This window comes from Pongo abelii, chromosome 15 (assembly GCF_028885655.2).
Source record: "Pongo abelii isolate AG06213 chromosome 15, NHGRI_mPonAbe1-v2.0_pri, whole genome shotgun sequence".
In the NCBI taxonomy this organism is placed as follows: Eukaryota; Metazoa; Chordata; class Mammalia; order Primates; family Hominidae; genus Pongo; species Pongo abelii.
Window position 1 is genome coordinate 24,730,766 of NC_072000.2, and position 19,196 is coordinate 24,749,961.

The 19,196-nt window shown below is 44.9% G+C and overlaps 1 protein-coding gene and 1 long non-coding RNA gene across 8 annotated transcripts in view; one reads left to right on the top strand and one right to left on the bottom strand.

The window, feature by feature from the left end:
* Positions 1 to 19,196, top strand: part of RPGRIP1 (RPGR interacting protein 1) — a 62,878-nt gene that overhangs the window by 22,449 nt on the left and 21,233 nt on the right. For 3 of the 7 annotated variants that reach the window (XM_063715501.1, XM_063715503.1, XM_063715504.1), the window contains 8 exons: positions 1,161 to 1,307; positions 1,770 to 1,843; positions 7,356 to 7,510; positions 9,690 to 9,850; positions 10,625 to 10,768; positions 11,222 to 11,372; positions 16,670 to 16,854; positions 17,473 to 17,676. In XM_063715501.1, the coding sequence (XP_063571571.1) occupies positions 1,161 to 1,307; positions 1,770 to 1,843; positions 7,356 to 7,510; positions 9,690 to 9,850; positions 10,625 to 10,768; positions 11,222 to 11,372; positions 16,670 to 16,854; positions 17,473 to 17,676 (1,221 nt within the window). Of the gene's footprint in view, positions 1 to 1,160; positions 1,308 to 1,769; positions 1,844 to 5,669; positions 7,511 to 9,689; positions 9,851 to 10,624; positions 10,769 to 11,221; positions 11,373 to 13,680; positions 14,134 to 14,294; positions 14,447 to 14,893; positions 15,237 to 16,669; positions 16,855 to 17,472; positions 17,677 to 19,196 lie in introns of those variants that run through there. The other 4 variants (XM_063715505.1, XM_063715506.1, XM_063715507.1 and 1 more) reach the window with 3 other exon arrangements.
* On the bottom strand, positions 1,038 to 7,270 carry LOC134760053 (uncharacterized). The gene is made up of 2 exons (XR_010136937.1): positions 6,961 to 7,270; positions 1,038 to 1,226 (listed from the first exon to the last, which is right to left on the bottom strand). It is a non-coding gene; the product is annotated as an uncharacterized LOC134760053 (long non-coding RNA).

Here is a 19,196-nt window from a genome sequence, read left to right on the forward strand (position 1 = left end):
CTCCAAGTAACATAACACCAGAATTTAGCTAACTAAATCTTATTATGTTATTATGTCATATAGTTTCTGTTAAAAATGATACTATTACTATTATCAAAAGATACAGATACTTATTGCACTGTTTTCATAAAAATTGAAATATGAGATTGGAGTTGAGAAATAAATATTTGGCATGGTATTTTTAAGCCTATTGCTGGAGCAAATTATAGCATTTGCTCAAAACTTCCTAAGAGTATTCTTCTAGCATGTGTGAGGTGATGAGATATAACAAAGTTGTTGCAGGTATTCTCAGATGGTCTTAAATATTTGGCCCTATTCACCACTGTGAGTGGGCTGCATGTGAAGCTGGGTGAATGTCTGTGCTTAAGAATCACCACTGAGACAGAGTTCCAAATGAGACCACCCAGCTGTGCCTCACCAGAGGAGTCCGCCAGAAACACACACAGAACTTCTGGAGTTAACATGTCACTTGTCTAGGTACAAACGGAGGAATAAATCATCATAAAAAAGCAGTCAAATAGCTTAGAAAGTGAAGGCAACTTTGGAAGGTGGCAACTAATTTAGAGCTAGGGATTAATTTGAACCTTGAGAAAATTAAGGCTCAAGGGCCAGGCGCGGTGGCTCACGCCTGTAATTCCAGCACTTTGGGAGGCGGAGGCAGGTGGATGACCTGAGATCAGGAGTTTGAGACCAGCCTGGCCAACATGGAGAAACCCCGTCTCTATTAAAAATACAAAAATTAGCCGGGCGTGGTGGCTCATACCTGTAATCCCAGCTACTCAGGAGGCTGAGGCAGGAGAATTGCTTGAACCCGGTAGGCGGAGGTTGCAGTGAGCCAAGCACCATTGCACTCCAGCCTGGGCAACAGAGCGAGACTGTCTCAATAAATAAATAAATAAATGAATACAAGAAAAGAAAATTAAGGCTGAAATGATGAACTACAATTGCCCAGAATGGAAACCCTACCTACCAGGGAAATTATACTTCCAGAGAAATGCTAGGGTGAAAAACAAGGTCAACAAACAGTACAAAGGTAATAAGCTATTAATCAAAGTCATTCTTTGTGACATCTATTAGAGAATGCTAGGGTTGTTGGTGTCTGGAGACCACTCGTGCTGAGTGATATGACCATTCCCAGAGGTACTTTCCTTTTGCCCCAGAATCAGGGAATCCTGAGTGCAGCCCATGAGGCCCTCCTCAAGCAAGTGAATGAGCTCAGGGCAGAGCTGAAGGAAGAAAGCAAGAAGGCTGTGAGCTTGAAGAGCCAACTGGAAGATGTGTCTATCTTGCAGATGACTCTGAAGGAGGTAAATAATAATAGTTGAAAGATACCATCTACATTTCGACTTCAGGGATGTTAGAATGTGTATCTTAGCAACAATATGAGTATTGCATTTTTTCAAATGACAAAAATGAAGCTCCAAGTAGTTAAATCATTTGCTTAAGATTACACCATTAGAGGGAAAGCTTGGATTTATACTTATGTCTGTTTTCCAAAGTCCTTGCTCTTTCATAATGTTTTGCTGCTTCCCTAACAGTAGAAACCCAGAAACAGTGAGGACTTATTTTGGAAAATCCTCATTAATTCCAATAAAAGTTTCTAGCCGACCTTCAATTGGTTCAAGTCTTTCTAGTTGGATGGCTTCTCAGACACTGGAGATGGTGATAGAAAGCCTCTCACCCACGCCCCTCCCTGCCATGGACAGGGGAAATCCTGTTCAGGGGAATAGGTTTTAACATTTTAGCTCAAGGGCTACTATCACTCTTAGTTTCAGGAGAGAGTTGAAGATTTGGAAAAAGAACGAAAATTGCTGAATGACAATTATGACAAACTCTTAGAAAGGTGAGTACCACATTTGGGTCCCAGAGCATTGTTACTATGAAAGACATTATAGAAAGTTCATTCCTAATACCTAGCATTAATAGATATATGGAGAAATTGGTACTCAATATTGTTAGTGAGAATATTAATCGGCAGTCTTTTGGAAGGGAATCTGACACTATTAAAATGTTGAATGTGCATATCTTTTTTCTTTCTTTTTTTTTTGAGATGGAGTCTCGCTCTGCTGCGCAGGCTGGAGTGCAGTGGTACAATCTTGGCTCACTGCAACCTCTGCCTCCCAGGTTCAAACGATTCTCCTGCTTTTTCTTCCTTTTTTTTTTTTTTTTCTAACCAGCAATTCCTTTTTTCTTTTTTTGAGACATAGTTTCTGTCACCCAGGCTGGAATACAGTGGCATTCTAGGCTTACTGCAGCCCCAGTCTCCCAGGCTCAAGCAATCCTCCCACCTCAGCCTCCCCAGTAGCTGGGACCACAGGTGTGTGCTGCCACACCTGGCTAATTTTCTTCTATTTTTTGTAGAGATAGGGTTTCGTCACGTTGCCCAGGCTGGTCTCAAACTCCTGGGCTCAAGTCATCTGCTTGCATCAGCCTCCTAAAATGCTGGGATTACAGGCATGAGCCACCATGTCTGGCCCCCAAATTTTTTTGGGGGGTGGGGGGAAATCAAAATGAAAAAATTCTCGTGTGTATGTGCAAATATATGTATATAATAAGAATGTTGCTGGGTGCAGCAGCTCACACCTGTAATCCTAACACTTAGGGAGGCAGAGGTGGGAGGAAAACTTGAGCCTAGAAGTTCAAGACCTGTATGGGCAAAAAGAAAAGAAAAAAAAGAACGTTAATTACTGCCCTGATAGTAGTAGCAAAAAAACAAAAACAAATAAACACATAAAAAGGAAACCACTGATAAGAGATTGATTACATAAAGCATGTTGCATCCTCACAATGAAGTGCTATGCAGCTGTTAAAAATGAGAGAAGATGGCCAGGCGCGGTGGCTCATGCCTGTAATCCCAGCACTTTGGGAGGCCAAGGCGGCCAGATCACGAGGTCAGGAGTTCGAGACCAGCCTGACCAACATGATGAAGCCCCGTCTCTACTGAAAATACAAAAATTAGCCAGGCATAGTAGTGCACACCTGTAATCCCAGCTACTCAGATGGCTGAGGCAGGAGAATCGCTTGAACCCGGGAGGCGGAGGTTGCAGTGAGCTGAGATTGCGCCACTGGACTTCAGCCTGGGCGACAGAGCAAGACTTCATCTCAAAAAAAAAAAAAAAAAAAGATATATTGTAAAAAGAAAAAGCAAGCTGAAAATGAATATGTTAACTCTGACATGGTTTATGTTATGTATCTGTATGGTTCCACAAAGCTTTAATGAGATAAGAGGATTAGAATAAGGCAAAGGGGCACCTTCACTTTTATTCTTTTTTTTTTTTTTTTTTTGAGACGGAGTCTTGCTCTGTCACCCAGGCTGGAGTGCAGTGGCACAATCTCAGCTCACTGTAAGCTCTGCCTCCCGGGTTCACACCATTCTCCTGCCTCAGCCTCCCGAGTTGCTGGGATTACAGGTGCCCGCCACCATGCCCGGCTAATTTTTTGTATTTTTAGTAGAGGCGGGGTTTCACCATGTTAGCCAGGATGGTCTCGATCTCCTGACCTCGTGATCCACTGCCTCAGCCTCCCAAAGTGCTGGGATTACAGGCGTGAGCCACCGCACCCGGCCTTTTCTTTCTTTTTTTTTTTTTCTTGAGATGGGATTTTACTCTGTTCCCCAGGCTGGAGTGCAGTGGTGTCATCTCAGCTCACTGCGACCTCCACCTCTCAGGCTCAAGCAATCTTCCCACCTCAGCCTCCCAAGGAGCTGGGACCACAGGTGCACACCACCATGCCTAGCTAATTTTTGTATTTTTGTAGAGATGGCGTTTTGCCATGTTGCCCAGGCTGGTCTTGAACTCCCAGGCTCAAGTGATTTTCCCACCTCAGCCTCCCGAGTAGCTGGGACCACAGCCACATGCCACCACACCCAGCTAATAGTTTCTATATTGTGCAGAGACAGGGTTTCGCCAGATTGCCCAAGCTGGTCTCAAACTCCTGGGCTCAAGTGATCTGCCTGCCTTGGCCTCCCAAAGTGTTGGGATTACAGGCATGAGCCACCGCCCCTGGCCTATTCTATATGGTGACTATTATTCTAATTTTTCACAATGAGCATGTATTCATGCATTAATTTTATAATTAAAAAGAACTGGAAGTGGCCTGGCATGGTGGCTTATTCCTGTAATCCCAGCACTTTGGGAGGCTGAGGCAGGAGGATCACTGGAGCTCAGGAGTTCACGACCAGCCTGTGCAACATGATGAAACCCTGTCTCCACAAATTATTTTGAAAATTAGCCAGCCGGGCGCGGAGAATCACTTGAACCCAGGAGGCAGAGGTTGGGGTGAGCCGAGATCAGGCCATTACACTCCAGCCTGGGCAACAAGAGCAAAACTCTGTCTCAAAAAAAAAAAAAAAAAAAAAAAAAAATTAGCCAGGCGGCTGGGCGCAGTGGCTCACACCTGTACTTCTAGCACTTTGGGAGGCCAAGGCAGGCAGATTGCCTGAGCACAGGAGTTCGAGACCAGCCTGAGCAACATGGCAAAACACTGTCTCTACTGAAAATACAAAAAATTAGCTGGGTGTGGTGGCAGGGGCCTGTAATCCCAGATACTTGGGAGGCTGAGGCAGGGCAAATTGCTTGGACCCGGGAGGTGGAGGTTGCAGTGAGCCGAGATTGTGCCACTGCACTCCAGCCTGAGCAACAGAGCAAGATTCTGTCTCAAAAAAAAAAAAAAAAAATTATCTGGGTGTGGTGGGGTGCATCTGTATTCCCAGATACTCAGAAGGCTGAGGCAGGAGGATTGCTTGAGCCTAGGAGGTCAAGGTTGCATTGAGCCCTGTGCAGTGCAGTGCAGTGCAGTGAGAAAGTGAGACTCTCAAACAAAAAAACAACCTGTAAGTAAAAGAAAAAAGTTTTTAAAACTTAAAAGTACCGGGCTGGGCATGGTGGCTCATGCCTGTAATCCCAGCACTTTGGGAGGCCGAGGCGGGCGGATCATGAGGTCAGGAGATCGAGACCATCTTGGCTAACATGGTGAAACCCCGTCTGTACTAAAAATACAAAAAATTAGCTGGGCGTGGTGGTGGGCGCCTGTAGTCCCAGCTACTCAGGAGTCTGAGGCAGGAGAATGGCGTGAACCCGGGAGGCGGAGCTTGCAGTGAGCCGAGATCGCGCCACTGCACTCCAGCCTGGGTGACAGAGTGAGACTCCATCTCAAAAAAAAAAAACACAAAAAAACTTAAAAGTACCTTTTGATCTAGTAAAAGGCAGCAGGGGGTAGATTGAGGAGGTCTTATGGGAACATCTGGGAACAACTGATGTTCTTCAGCTCAGTGAAATAAAGCAGTATGGGGAGTATCCACTTTGACAGACATTACTCTGTGATAGACATTACTATTTGCCTCTCCCCTTCATCACTCAAAATACTATTTTCTTGAGTCCTTACATGGTATATGGTCAGGAAATGCCAAGAAATGTTAATACTTGCCTAAGTAGGTTATTATTATTATTATTATTATTATTATTTTATTTATTTTTTAATTTTTTTTTTGAGGCAGAGTCTCACTTTGTTGCCCAGGGTAGAGTGCACTGATGCAATCTTGGCTCACTGCAACCTCTGCCTCCTAGGTTCAAGTGGTTCTCCTTCCTCAGCCTCCCAAGTAGCTGAGACCACAGGTGTGTACCACCATGCCTGGCTAATTTTTGTGGGTTTTTTTTTTTTTTTTTTGAGACAAAGTCTCACTCTGTTGCCCAGGCTGAGAGTGCAGTGGCGCAGTCACGGCTCACTGCAACCCCTGCCTTCCAGTGTTTAAGCGATTCTTCTGCCTCAGCCTCCTGAGTAGCTGGGATTACAGGTGCCTGCCACCACACCTGGCTAATGTTTTGTATTTTTAGTAGAGACAGGGTTTCACCATGTTGGGTAGGCTGGTCTCCAACTCCTGACCTCAAGATCTGCCTGCCTCGGCCTCCCAAAGCACCGGAATTACAGGTGTGAGCCACCGCGCCCAGCCAATTTTTGTATTTTTAATAGAGATGGGGTTTCACCATGTTGGCCAGGCTGGCCTCGAACCCCTTACCTCAGATAATCTGCCCACCTTGGCCTCCCAGAGTGCTGGGATTACAGGTGGGAGCCATCCAGCCTGGCCAGTAAGTTATTTATTTATTTTTTGAGACGGAGTCTCGCACTGTTACCCAGGCTGGTATGCAGTGGCACGATCTCAGCTCGCTGCAGCGTCCGCCTCCTGGGTTCAAGCAATTTTCCAGCCTCAGCCTCCCAAGTAGCTAGGATTACAGGCACCTGCCACCACACCGGGCTAACTTTTTGTATTTTTAGTAGAGACGGGGTTTCACTATGTTGGCCAGGCTGGTCTTGAAGTCCTGACCTCATGATCTGCCCTCCTCAGCCTCCCAAAGTGCTGCGATTGCAGGCGTGAGCCACTGTGCCCAGCCTGGTAAATTATTTTTAAACTACATTTACTAAAATGATAAATAAGAAATAAGACATAAAAAGAAATAATTGTTTGATTATTAGTGTCATTTCATTTGTATGAATGATCAAGAACTAGCCATGTGGCTGGGCATGGTGGCTCACACCTATAATCCCAACACTTTGGGAGGCCGAGGCAGCTGGATCACCTGAGGTCAGGAGTTCAAGACCAGCACAGCCAACATTGTAAAACTCCGTCTCTATTAAAAATACAAAAATTAGCTGGGCCTGGCGGTAGGTTACTTTAATCCCAGCTACTCAGGGGGCTGAGGCAGGAGAATCGCTTGAACCTGGGAGGCGGAGGTTGCAGTGAGCCAAGATCGCACCCCTGCACTCCAACCTGGGTGATAGCTCGAGATTCTGTCTCAAAAAAAAAAAAAAAAAGGAACCAGCCATGTGTATTTTATACTCAAAATGGGTCTGCTCTGACAGCTTGATACAATAGGGTGGAGGATACAGTTGTTGAAAAGTTTAATTCCCGCCCTTCAGCATAGTAATTTATAATCTAGGTCAAAGACAAATATTCTCTAAACTAACCGTTGGTGAAGGTAGATGGAGGTATGGGGTATGAGAAAAGGAAGATTTTGTTCCTCATTTCTAATCCGGCAGGCCTGAGAAGGTCTTGGTACATAGTTCCCTGACTAAAGAAAGCCATCATGGTGGAGAAGTTCCTTGGGAAATGGATATGACTTGGGGTGTTTGCTCAGTCAGATATCTGAGACCTAAACAGAAATGGTACTGAGCAATAACTCAGTAGGACTCAAAAGTTCCGAGGCAGTTGGTAAATGACAGTTATGAATAAAGCAAGGGCAGAAAAAACATGTAGGGGAATGAATGAGGAACTAGGTCCAGGAGATGCTGAAACTGGATAATAAAGACGTCATATCTCACCCCTTGGGGTATCCATCTGAGAGCTTGCTTTCCTTTGCCAGCATGCTGGACAGCAGTGACAGCTCTAGTCAGCCCCACTGGAGCAACGAGCTCATAGCAGAACAGCTACAGCAGCAAGTCTCTCAGCTGCAGGATCAGCTGGATGCTGAGCTGGAGGAGAAAAGAAAAGTTTTACTTGAGCTGTCCAGGGAGAAAGGTAGGCTGGACCTTGAAGAGCTCTCTCAAATGTGGCATCCTCTACCTCGGGAGAAGATAACTTGAGCCATCATTTCTTCAATCCCCTCACTTGATCCTATTCTTTTGTGGGTTGTAGGTAACTAGAATGAGAACACTAGCAATAGATCAGATCTACAATCAGGAAAACATGATACTTACCTACCTCTCATGTATACTTTTTCCTATATAATGTCTTTCCATTTGAGAAGATGCTAGTTTTTTGTTTGTTTGTTTGTTTGTTTGTTTTTGAGGTGGAGTTTCGCTCTTGTTGCTCAGGCTCGAGTGCAATGGTGCAATTTCAGCTCACTGCAACCTCCACCTCCCAGGTATAAGCGATTCTCCTATCTCAGCCTCCCAAGTAGCTCAGATTACAGGCATACACCACCACGCCTGGCTATTTTTTTTTGTATTTAGTAAAGATGGGGTTTTACCATGTTAGTCAGGCTGGTCATGAACTGACCTCAGATGATCCACCAGCCTCAGCTTCCCAAAGTGCTGGGATTACAGGCGTGCGCCACTGTGCCCGGCCTGCCAGTTTTTAATTTATTATGTTTTTTAAACATTCAGTTTATTGAAAGTTTTGTTTTGTTTTGTTTGTTTTTTCTGAGAGAGTCTCGCTCTTTCACCCAGGCTGGAGTACGGTGATGCGATCTGGGCTCACTGCAACCTCCGCCTCCCAGGTTCAAGAGATTCTCCTGCCTCAGCCTCCCGAGTTGCTGGGATTTCAGGTGCCCACCACCACACCCAGATAATTTTTTGTATATTTTAGTAGAGATGAGGGTTCACTATGTTGGCCAGGCTGGTCTCAAACTGACCTCAAGTGATCCACCCACCTCAGCCTCCCAAAGTGCTGGGATTACAGGTGAAAGCCACTTACCAAGGCAGTTGGTAAATGACAGTTATGAATAAAGCAAGTACTGAAAGTGAATTTCTCTGCTTTTATCATTCTCATCATTTTAGAGGTAACTGGAATACTTTTTTTTTTTTTTGCCATCCAATTCTTGAAATTGAGTAGCAAATTACTGCTCTTGGTTACCACTGCCATTTCATCCCTGTCTTAACTCTTGGATCTCAGGAGATAGGTATTTGGAACATTTTTAAATACTGTCAAAAAGACCTTCATCTTACTGCTTTTTCCTAGCCTGGGCCTTAATCTTTAGTCTTATCAAATTTATATCTCATCAAGTTTTAGTGTATTCAAATAGGAAACCAAAGGAAAAGAAATATGTGAAATCAAGAAAAATAGAGGCAAGAACCACTTTTAGGAGCACATGCCAATTAGTATGTATGAAGCACAAATGAAGTCTTGTAAGGACCTTCAGGGCAATCTAATTTAATCCCTTCTCTAATGCATGATGGAAATGATCTGCTCACTAAACACTGATTACCTTTGTTCCCTGAAAAACACACACACAGCCTGGTGTGGTGGCTCATGTCTGTAATCCCAGCACATTGGGAGGCTGAGGCCGGCAGATCACATGGGGCCAGGAGTTTGAGACCAGCCTGGCCAACATGGTGAAACCCCATCTTTACTAAAAACAAGAAAATTAGCCAGTTGTAGTGTCGTGTGCCGGTAATACCAGCTACTCGGGAGGCTGAGGCACAAGAATCTTTGAACCCCGGAGGCAGAGGCTGCAGGGAGCCAAGATCGCACCACTGCACTCCATCCTGAGTGATGGAGTAAGACTGTCTAAAGAGAAAAAGAAACACACACACACACACTGGAACACAGAAATGCCCATCATCCAGGCCAGGGTGGGTGTGAAGATGGGTGCTGCAGAGAGCTAATAACATAGAAGTCAGAATGGAGTTGGGGTGGAGTTGGTGAGATACTGGTTTCGATGCTGCTGTCAAAAAGTTTGGATTGCCCTAGTCAGTCAAGTGATTGCCTTTGTTTTGTGTTGTTATTGTTGTTCCACTGTCCACTCTACCGTTCTGCAGGTGTCTTTTGTTTTGTTTTTGGAGTGCAAGTAGTATCACCTCAGTTTACTGAGTCAATAAGCTAGAGGCCTCCTCTGTAGAAATAATAAAGAATTGCTTCTCAAATTTATAATATTAATTAAACCTTAGTGGGAAGATTAAATTCACACTTGATCCGACTCTGACCATGGTGATAAATAACTACAGAGTTTCAAATTTCTGGATTATTTTTTCCCCAGCCCAAAATGAGGATCTGAAGCTTGAAGTCACCAACATACTTCAGAAGCATAAACAGGAAGTAGAGCTCCTCCAAAATGCAGCCACAATTTCCCAACCTCCTGACAGGCAATCTGAACCAGCCACTCACCCAGCTGTATTGCAAGAGAACACTGAGATCGAGGTAAGAGCCTCTTTAAACAAACTAGTTCACTCTGCAGAAAGATGTCTGGTAAATATCTCTGGGGAAGATGATGAGATTAGAAAACTAACTAAATAACATTTTGTCCTGACTGAGGACACTCTTTTTTTTTTTGAGATGGAGTTTCGCTCTTGTTTCCCAGGCTGGAGTGCAATGGCGCGATCTTGGCTCACTGCAGTCTTTGCCTCCCGGGTTTAAGCAACTCTCCTGCCTCAGCCTCCGGAGTAGCTGGGATTACAGGTGCTTGCCACCACAGCCGGCTAATTTTTTGTATTTTTAGTAGAGACAGGGTTTCGCCATTTTGGCCAGGCTGGTCTTGAACTCCTGACCTCTGGCGATCCGCCCAACTCAGCCTCCCAAAGTGCTGGGATTACAGGCGCGTGCCACTGTGCCTGGCTTGAGGACACTTTTTGGAAAACTATGAGAAGGCTGAACGTAGAGAACTTCATGAGCTCCACCCATTTCTTCCACTCTTTGCAGCTCATAAAATTTAGAATCTTTTTCAGATGAGGACTTGAAAAGATCTGTGGAAGAGCAAACAGCCATTAGTGGCTGTATAATCTCCCTTCACTGCTGCTACTGAACATGAGAACTAGGGGAAAGAGCACTTGTGAAGTCATACAGGTCCTCTGTTACATTTTGGAGTAGTTTCTGCTGCTGGCATTTTACTACTACCAACAACTGTCTTATGGAGAATCGTTATTACTTTACCTGTCATATTTATACTCCCTTTTACCAATGCATTTCCCTCTACAGCCAAGTGAACCCGAAAACCAAGAAGAAAAGAAACTCTCCCAGGTGCTAAATGAGTTGCAAGTATCACATGCAGAGACCACATTGGAACTAGAAAAGACCAGGGACATGCTTATCCTGCAGCGCAAAATCAACGTGTGTTATCAGGTGCAAGGAAAGATGGTACAGGAAGGGGATGGATAATAGGAATGTGGGAAGCACTCACAGGACTGGGAATGAAGCAAGACCTAAGTTTCCAGGGCTGATGCCAGGTGATGTGCTATCCTGAGCAAACACGCAATGGCTGTCCTCTGAGGAACTTGAGGACTCACACGTGCCCACAGCACCTTGGCACTAGGAGCCAGTGATGGGGCCAGCCCATGCCAATGGCAAGCGTAAGGCTTCTGGGTTCAAATTTTGCCAGTCCTAGGAACCACCCTACCTCACTGATAGCACAACTAGTCTTGGAGGGGTCTGCAAGGAAACCAAACCTTTTTCTAGTGGGTGAACCTGCCCAGCTAAGGATAGCAGTCTTCTTGACCTAGCCAGGGCCACATTTTTTTTATGCTCTTTGGTTTTAGGCCACTAAGATAGAAAAGTTCAGACATTATTTTGTTTTAGGAGGAACTGGAGGCAATGATGACAAAAGCTGACAATGATAATAGAGATCACAAAGAAAAGCTGGAGAGGTTGACTCGACTACTAGACCTTAAGAATAACCGTATCAAGCAGCTGGAAGGTATTTTAAGAAGCCATGACCTTCCAACATCTGGCAAGTCTTAGTCCTTTGTTCTCCTCACTTCGGGACCCTTCCACAACTAACGCCTGTGTTCCTCTCTGTGTACTTGTCAAGAAGGGTGCCTCTCATATCCTTAGCATATGACTTATCCCTCTTGTTCTTTATCCTATCATTTTTGTTGTTTTTTTGTTTGTTTGTTTTTGAGACGGAGCCTTGCTCTGTCACTCAGGCTGGAGTGCAGTGGTGCGATCTTGGCTCACTGCAACCTCTGCCTCCCAGATTCAAGCGATTCTCCTGCCTCAGCCTCCCGAGTAGCTGGGATGACAGACTTCTGCCACCATGCCTGGCTAATTTTTTGTATTTTTAGTAGAGATAGGGTTTCACCATGTTGGCCAGGTTGGTCTGGAACTTCTGACCTCAGGTGATCCACCCGCCTCGGCCTCCCAAAGTGATGGGATTACAGGTGTGAGCCACTGCACCCGGCCCATCTTTGTTGTTTTAATACATGTTAGCAGCTTCTTTCCCTCCATCATGTTTTTCTGATTTCTCTGTAGAGTTTCAAGAGGGCCCAGCAATTGCTTCCAGGGGCTTAATTCTGTCGTGAGAATGAGTGTCACTGTTGGCTCTCAGGGTGGTGGTGTAACACACAATCTCTCTCTCTCTCTCTCTCTCATTCTTTCTCTCTTGCTCCTCTTCCCTGTCCCTCTCTCCTAGTCACTGTTTCCTCAGAGCAGTTTTAGTCGGATAATAGAACTTCATCACTCATCTCCTGTTATTCTTGTCAGTGATTTCTCTCTTAAAATCTCTAAAATCTTTGTTGCAATTTGAGGATGCTGACAGTGACAGGGCAGTTGGCTGGACACTGAATGCAAGTTTCATATTGCGGTGCCTCCTATACTTAGTGTAGTCACTGCTGACCAGAGCCTGGTCTCAGGCTTGTTTGTCAAGACACTTGGCTTTGTTATTATACCCAGTGGTGAAAGATCTGACTCACAGAAACCAAATTAACCAGAAGCTGATATTTAAACCCAAATGTTTGTTATTTTACAATAGTGGCTATTCCATTGCTGCCATGAGAAATTTGGAACCACAGTTCAGGGCAGCCCTCTTTCGGGAAGCAAAATCAGTAAGTAGGTTTCTTAGTGAGCATGGAATAGAATAAAGGGACATGGCCGGGCACGGTGGCTCACACTCGTAATCCCAGCACTTTGGGAGGACGAGGCAGGCGGATTGCCTGAGGTCGGGAGTTCGAGACCAGCCTGACCAACATGGCGAAACCCCATCGCTACTAAAAATAGAAAAATTAGCTGGGCATGGTGGCGGGCACTTGTAATCCCAGCTTCTTGGGAGGCTGAGACAGGAGAATCGCTTGAACCCGGGAGGCAAAGTTGCAGTGAGCCGAGACCAGGCCATTGCATTCCAGCCTGGGCGACAAGAGTGAAACTCTGTCTCAAAAAATTAAAAAAAAAAAAAGAATAAAAGCACATAAGTGTCTCTGGGCCATGATTTATCCATGTCAGGGTGAGTCTGATAAAAGATCACTGCTCCTACCTACGTCTGAAGATTTATTTGCTTTAGCTAATAGTTCTTTGATCACTGATAAGGCTAAAGAGTTTTTCTATGTTCACCAGTTATTTGTGTTATTCCTTTTGAGAATTGACCGTTCCTATCCTTTGCCTACTTCTTAACAGTATCCTATTGATTTATAGAAATTCTTTTTATGCTGAGATTATTACTCCTGCATCATGTAATGCAAAATTTTAAGTATACTATATTTAATTGTATTAATCTTGTTAATTAAGAAAGTAGTCTCCTTATTCGCGTGTGTGTGTGTGTGTGTCATGAAGACATTCCGATGTGTCCAGAATATTTTATTCTACTGCTTTAACTCTTAAAATAGGACCTTCAACAGCAGCACACTGTGATGACTCAAATATTGCCCAATTTGAAGCAGGCTATAACTTGTAGAAGTATTCATATTTTTGTGTTTCTAGTACTTCTCTTATGAAATTACCAGTTAATGATAGGGCCATGATGTACACCAAAACGATGTCATATATAACATAAAATGTGCCCCCAGTGTTTTCCTAAGTTTAGCATCTACTTTCCAGTCACTCCTTTTGTACCTTCTCCCTAAAGCTGGCATTGGATTATTTGGCTATCAGAATTCAATGCTCCTGGTTGTCATTCTGTTGCTTTTCCTTTTGAATCGCGTGGTTTCGTGAAATAATCACAACTTGGACTTCCACCATGTGTTTTATATTTCTTTTGTCCACCCTCCTCTACCCTAAGAAAGATCTCCCTACCCTTTAACAGATAGGCAGCTTTCTTTCCCCTCTAGAACAGCTCAAAGATGTTGCTTATGGCACCCGACAGTTGTCGTTATGTTTGGAAACACTGCCAGCCCATGGAGATGAGGATAAAGTGGATATTTCTCTGCTGCGTCAGGGTGAGAATCTTTTTGAACTGCACATCCACCAGGCCTTCCTGACATCTGCCGCCCTAGCTCAGGCTGGAGATACCCAACCTACCACTTTCTGCACCTATTCCTTCTATGACTTTGAAACCCACTGTACCCCATTATCTGTGGGGCCACAGCCCCTCTATGACTTCACCTCCCAGTATGTGATGGAGACAGATTCGCTTTTCTTACACTACCTTCAAGAGGCTTCAGCCCGGCTTGATCTACACCAGGCCGTGGCCAGTGAACACAACACTCTTGCTGCAGGATGGATTTGCTTTGACAGGGTGCTAGAGACTGTGGAGAAAGTTCATGGCTTGGCCACACTGATTGGTAAGTGCTGTTGGCTTCCTGCAGCTCCTAAGCACCAATGCAGAATTTCCCAAAGCCTACAGTTGCTTTTCTGGTGGTTTCTTATTTTCTTCCTTTGTCTTGTTCTTGATCCTTGCCACACCATCTGTATTCTCCCTGCTTTCATACTTTCTGCTACACAGGAGCTGGGGGAGAAGAGTTCGGGGTTCTAGAGTACTGGATGAGGCTGCGTTTCCCCATAAAACCCAGCCTACAGGCATGCAATAAACGAAAGAAAGCCCAGGTCTACCTGTCAACCAATGTGCTTGGAGGCCAGAAGGCCCAGGAAGAGGAGGTGAGGAAAAGGATGTGCCGAGGCATCTCAGAGGAGCCTCAGCCAAACAGCTCATGAGAACAGTTCAGTCTTCCACTCTCAATAAGTATTTGTTGAATGTGAATGAAAGAGAAAACTGTCACACCACAACTAGTCTGGATTATTCCCTTGGTCAGGCTTGAGTCTGAAATGAAAGTATGCCTTTGGAGCTAGCTACATCCTTCATCCTTGCTGTGAACAGAATAGCTTCTCTGTGCCATTCTCTAAGTTAAGTCGTGAGTGCTAGTATCTCCCTGAAATAACTGCCAGAGCCAGTTTGCAGGCAGGTGAAGATCATTAGGTTTCTTCCTGATCCAGTTGGGATAGCTGTTCTCTAGATCATAGCTCTTCCTCACCACAGATCCTAGGCTTCACCTACAACACTCTCAAGCTGCCCTTTTCCTCAATCCATGACCAACATCTTTCCAGTTCAGATCGGAGTCTTGGGAACCTCAGAACGAGCTGTGGATTGAAATCACCAAGTGCTGTGGCCTCCAGAGTCGATGGCTGGGAACTCAACCCAGTCCATATGCTGTGTACCGCTTCTTCACCTTTTCTGACCATGACACTGCCATCATTCCAGCCAGTAACAACCCCTACTTTAGAGACCAGGCTCGATTCCCAGTGCTTGTGACCTCTGACCTGGACCAATATCTGAGACGGGAGGCCTTGTCTATACATGTTTTTGATGATGAAGACTTAGAGCCTGGCTCGTATCTTGGCCGAGCCCGAGTGCCTTTACTGCCTCTTGCAAAAAATGAATCTATCAAAGGTGGGGGTTCGAGGTTATTACATCTTCATGCCCTCTTCCCAGTGTTGTCTCCCTGTCCTGATTCTACTTTTCTTTGATTACTTGCTTGAAACAGTCTCTCTTAAAACCTGAAGAGAAAGGATTTAGAATATTGTCAAGAGCAACAGAGCAGAAGACTTAGGGCGTCACTACTTGTGTGGAAACACTGGCTTCTTCTGCTTCTCTTCAGCCGCAAAGACAGCATTCCTAAGTGGCAGAGCCAGCAACCCGAATTCTATGCCTCTGTATCTGAAGAAACTTTTTTTTTTTTTTGAGATGGAGTTTCGCTCTTGTTGCCCAGGCTAGTAACTGGGATTACAGGCACGCGCCACCACACCCAGCTAATTTTTGTATTTTTAGTAGAGACGGGATTTCTCCATGTTGGTCAGGTTGGTCTTGAACTCCCGACCTCAGGTGATCCACCCACCTCAGCCTCCCAAAGTGCTGGGATTACAGCCTTGAGCCACCGCGCCTGGCTGAACAAACTTTTTCAAGCTCTGTAATGCTGTCTAGTAACTGTCTTTACTAAAGGCCTGTTGTTTCTTAGTGCATGACGACATAAACTGAGACCTTAACACTCCCCCATCATTCTCTCACTTCTTTTAAACACTGGACACAAGTTAGAGAGATTTCCACAGCAGATCATGACAAACATAAATTTCTTGGATTTTTTTTTCTCCCAATGTGGAGCTGAGCTCCATACTGTCTTTCCTAACTTTTATACCTAGGATGGTGGGGGTGTACCAAGAGGGGTCAACTCTTTGACTACAGTCCTGGGAGAGTGAAGTGGGGGTATCCATGTTTTCCTTAGGAAGTGGGGATAGCTGCAGCCAGAAACAACCATATTTAACAAGATTCTGGATGCTCCAGGAAATGTGTGCAGCTCTCTCCTCAATACAACTGCTTAAAAAAAGGCTGACACTTCTGGACACAACTCCTTTGCCAAACAGGGGAGGCAGTATAAGCCATCTGTTAATCAGTGTTACAAATCAGACTTCTGGCATTTCGAAAAAGCCATTTTGCTTAAGTTTTCTTGGGACCACTTGACGGTAGAGATGACAGTTTTCTTGGTACAACTAAGGCACAGTAAGCATTTGATAATAGTAATAATAATGCAACCTTGTTCATTGGCTGGGTGACTGATGACAAGCAAGCTGTACTCCTTTTCATATACCTTTCATTATCTCTTCCTGAATCCTAGAGATAACCCATCTTCCCCTATTAATATGCTAACTGCACTGCTATTTGATTTTACTTCTGAGTGTATCATCATCGTAATTATTTAATGGATGTTAATTAATTGCTGATAAAATATGTTGAAATTAAAAATGGGAAGGAAATAGATAAGGTGCTGACAAATGCTCACTTGCTTATTTCATGTGATCAGGTCTTATTAATATCTGTTTGTCTCTCAGGTGATTTTAACCTCACTGACCCTGCAGAGAAACCCAACGGATCTATTCAAGTGCAACTGAATTGGAAGTTTCCCTACATACCCGCTGAGAGTTTCCTGAAACCAGAAGCTCAGACTAAGGGGAAGGATACCAAGGACAGTTCAAAGATCTCATCTGAAGAGGAAAAGGCTTCATTTCCTTCCCAGGTAACTCTCCAGGACTCCACAGGTAGCAGATCTCTGCCAATCCTATGGAGCAGATTTGAAGAAGACAGTATTATAGTTGAAGCAGGTGCAGTGGCTCACGCCTGTAATCCCAGCACTTTGGGAGGCCATGGCAGGCGAATCACCTGAGGTCGGGAGTTCAAGACCAGCCTGACCAACATGGGGAAACCCTGTCTCTACTAAAAATACAAAAATTAGCTGGGCGTGGTGGCACATGCCTGTAATCCCAGCTACTCGGGAGGCTGAGGCAGGAGAATCACTTGAACCCAGGAGGCGGAGGTTGTGGCGAGCCGAGATCACACCATTGCACTCTGGCCTGGGCAACAAGAGCAAAACTCTGTCTCAAAAAAAAAAAAAGAAAAAGAAATTCCCTCTGTGAGTGTCATGTGTCCTGTGAGCTTAATATATATCCCTCATAATGCCATGAGACTACTGATGGAGCGAAAGCCTGGGTTTTGCTGCGGAAAAGAGAGAGAGATAGCATTTCTTAGCTCCATGAGCAGCGAACTGAAGTCTAATGCTAGTTCCTAAATCCCTTTCTTGTGTTTCTAGGTTGTTAAACTACCATCTTGTAATGCTGTCTCTGATCTTTCTATTCAGGATCAGATGACAACTCCTGGGGTTCCCATTGAAGCTGGCCAGTATCGAGCAAAGAGAAAACCTCCTCATGGGGGAGAAAGAAAGGAAAAGGAGCACCAGGTTGTGAGCTACTCAAGAAGAAAACATGGCAAAAGAATAGGCGTTCAAGGAAAGAACAGAATGGAGTATCTTAGCCTTAACATCTTAAATGGAAATACACCAGAGGTAAGACCTTAAAAACTCTGAAGCACTAAATTGTGGGTTCTTGTGTCCCCAGATGTATTATTCTCAGAGGTAGAAGCAGAAGCAGACATACAAGATAAGCACTAATCGGCCGGGCATGGTGGCTTCAGCCTGTAATCCCAGCACTTTGGGCAGTTGAGGTGGGCAGATCACCTCAGGTCAGCCTGGCCAACACGGTGAACTCCTGTCTCTGCTAAAAATACAAAATAAGGCCGGGTGCAGTGGCTCACACCTGTAATCCCAGCACTTTGGGAGGCCGAGGCGGGTGGATCACCTGAGGTCAGGAGTTCGAGACCAGCCTGACCAACATGGTGAAACCCTGTCTCTACTAAAAATACAAAAATTAGCCAGGCATGGTGGTGTGTGCCTGTAATCCCAGTTACTCGGGAGGCTGAGGAAGGAGAATCACTTGAAGCCGGGAGGTGGAGGTTGCGGTGAGCTAAGATCGCGCCGTTGCACTCCAGCCTGGGCAACAAGTGAGAAACTCCATCTCACCAAAAAAAAAAAAAAAAAATTAGCCAGGCATGGTGGTGCATGCCTGTAATCCCAGCTACTCAGTCGGGAGGCTGAGGTAGGAGAATCGCTTGAACCCAGGAGGCGGAGGTTGCAGTGAGCTGAGATCGTGCCACTGCACTCCAGCCTGGGCAACAGAGCAAGACTCCATCTCAAAAAAATAAAATTAAGATAAGCCATAATCATAGCTATTTGTGGCTAGCTTGTGTTTCCCCAAACACAAATAGTTTAACAAACCCCTGGACTGCTCATTTCAATGTAATTTAATTCAGCATATATGTACTCTACAGTTTATGCTTAAAGTTTTAATACTATATATATTTTTAAACAAGTACTCACTTGTTTTTTTTTTTTTTTGAGACCAAGTCTCGCTCTGTTGCCCAGGTCGGAGTGCAATGGCATGATCTCGGCTCACTGCAACCTCCACCTCCCAGGTTCAAGCAATTCTGCTGCCTCAGCCTCCCAAGTAGGTGGGATTACAGGCATGTTCCACCACACACGGCTAATTTTTGTATTTTTAGTAGAAATGAGGTTTCACCATGTTGATCAGGCTGGTCTCCTGACCTCAGGTGATCTGCCTGCCTCGGCCTCCCAAAGTGCTGAGATTATAGGCGTGAGCCACCATGCCCGGCCTACATGCCCAACAAGTACTAACTTTTAAAAATTAAAAAGAGCTAGTATTGTCTGGGCATGGTGGCTCACGCCTATAATCCTAGCACTTTGGGAGGCTGAGGCATGCGGATCACGTGAGGTCAGGAGTTCAAGACCAGCCTGGCCAACATGGTGAAACCCCATCTGTACTAAAAATAGAAAAATTAGTCCGGTGTGGTGATGGGCTCCTGTAATCCCAGCTACTCAGGAGGCTGAGGCAGAAGAATTGCTTGAACCCAGGAGGCGGAGGTTGCAGTGAGCCGAGATGGTGCCACTGCACTCTGGCCTGAGTGACAGAGGGAGACTCTGTCTCAAAAAAAAATAATAATAAAAATTAA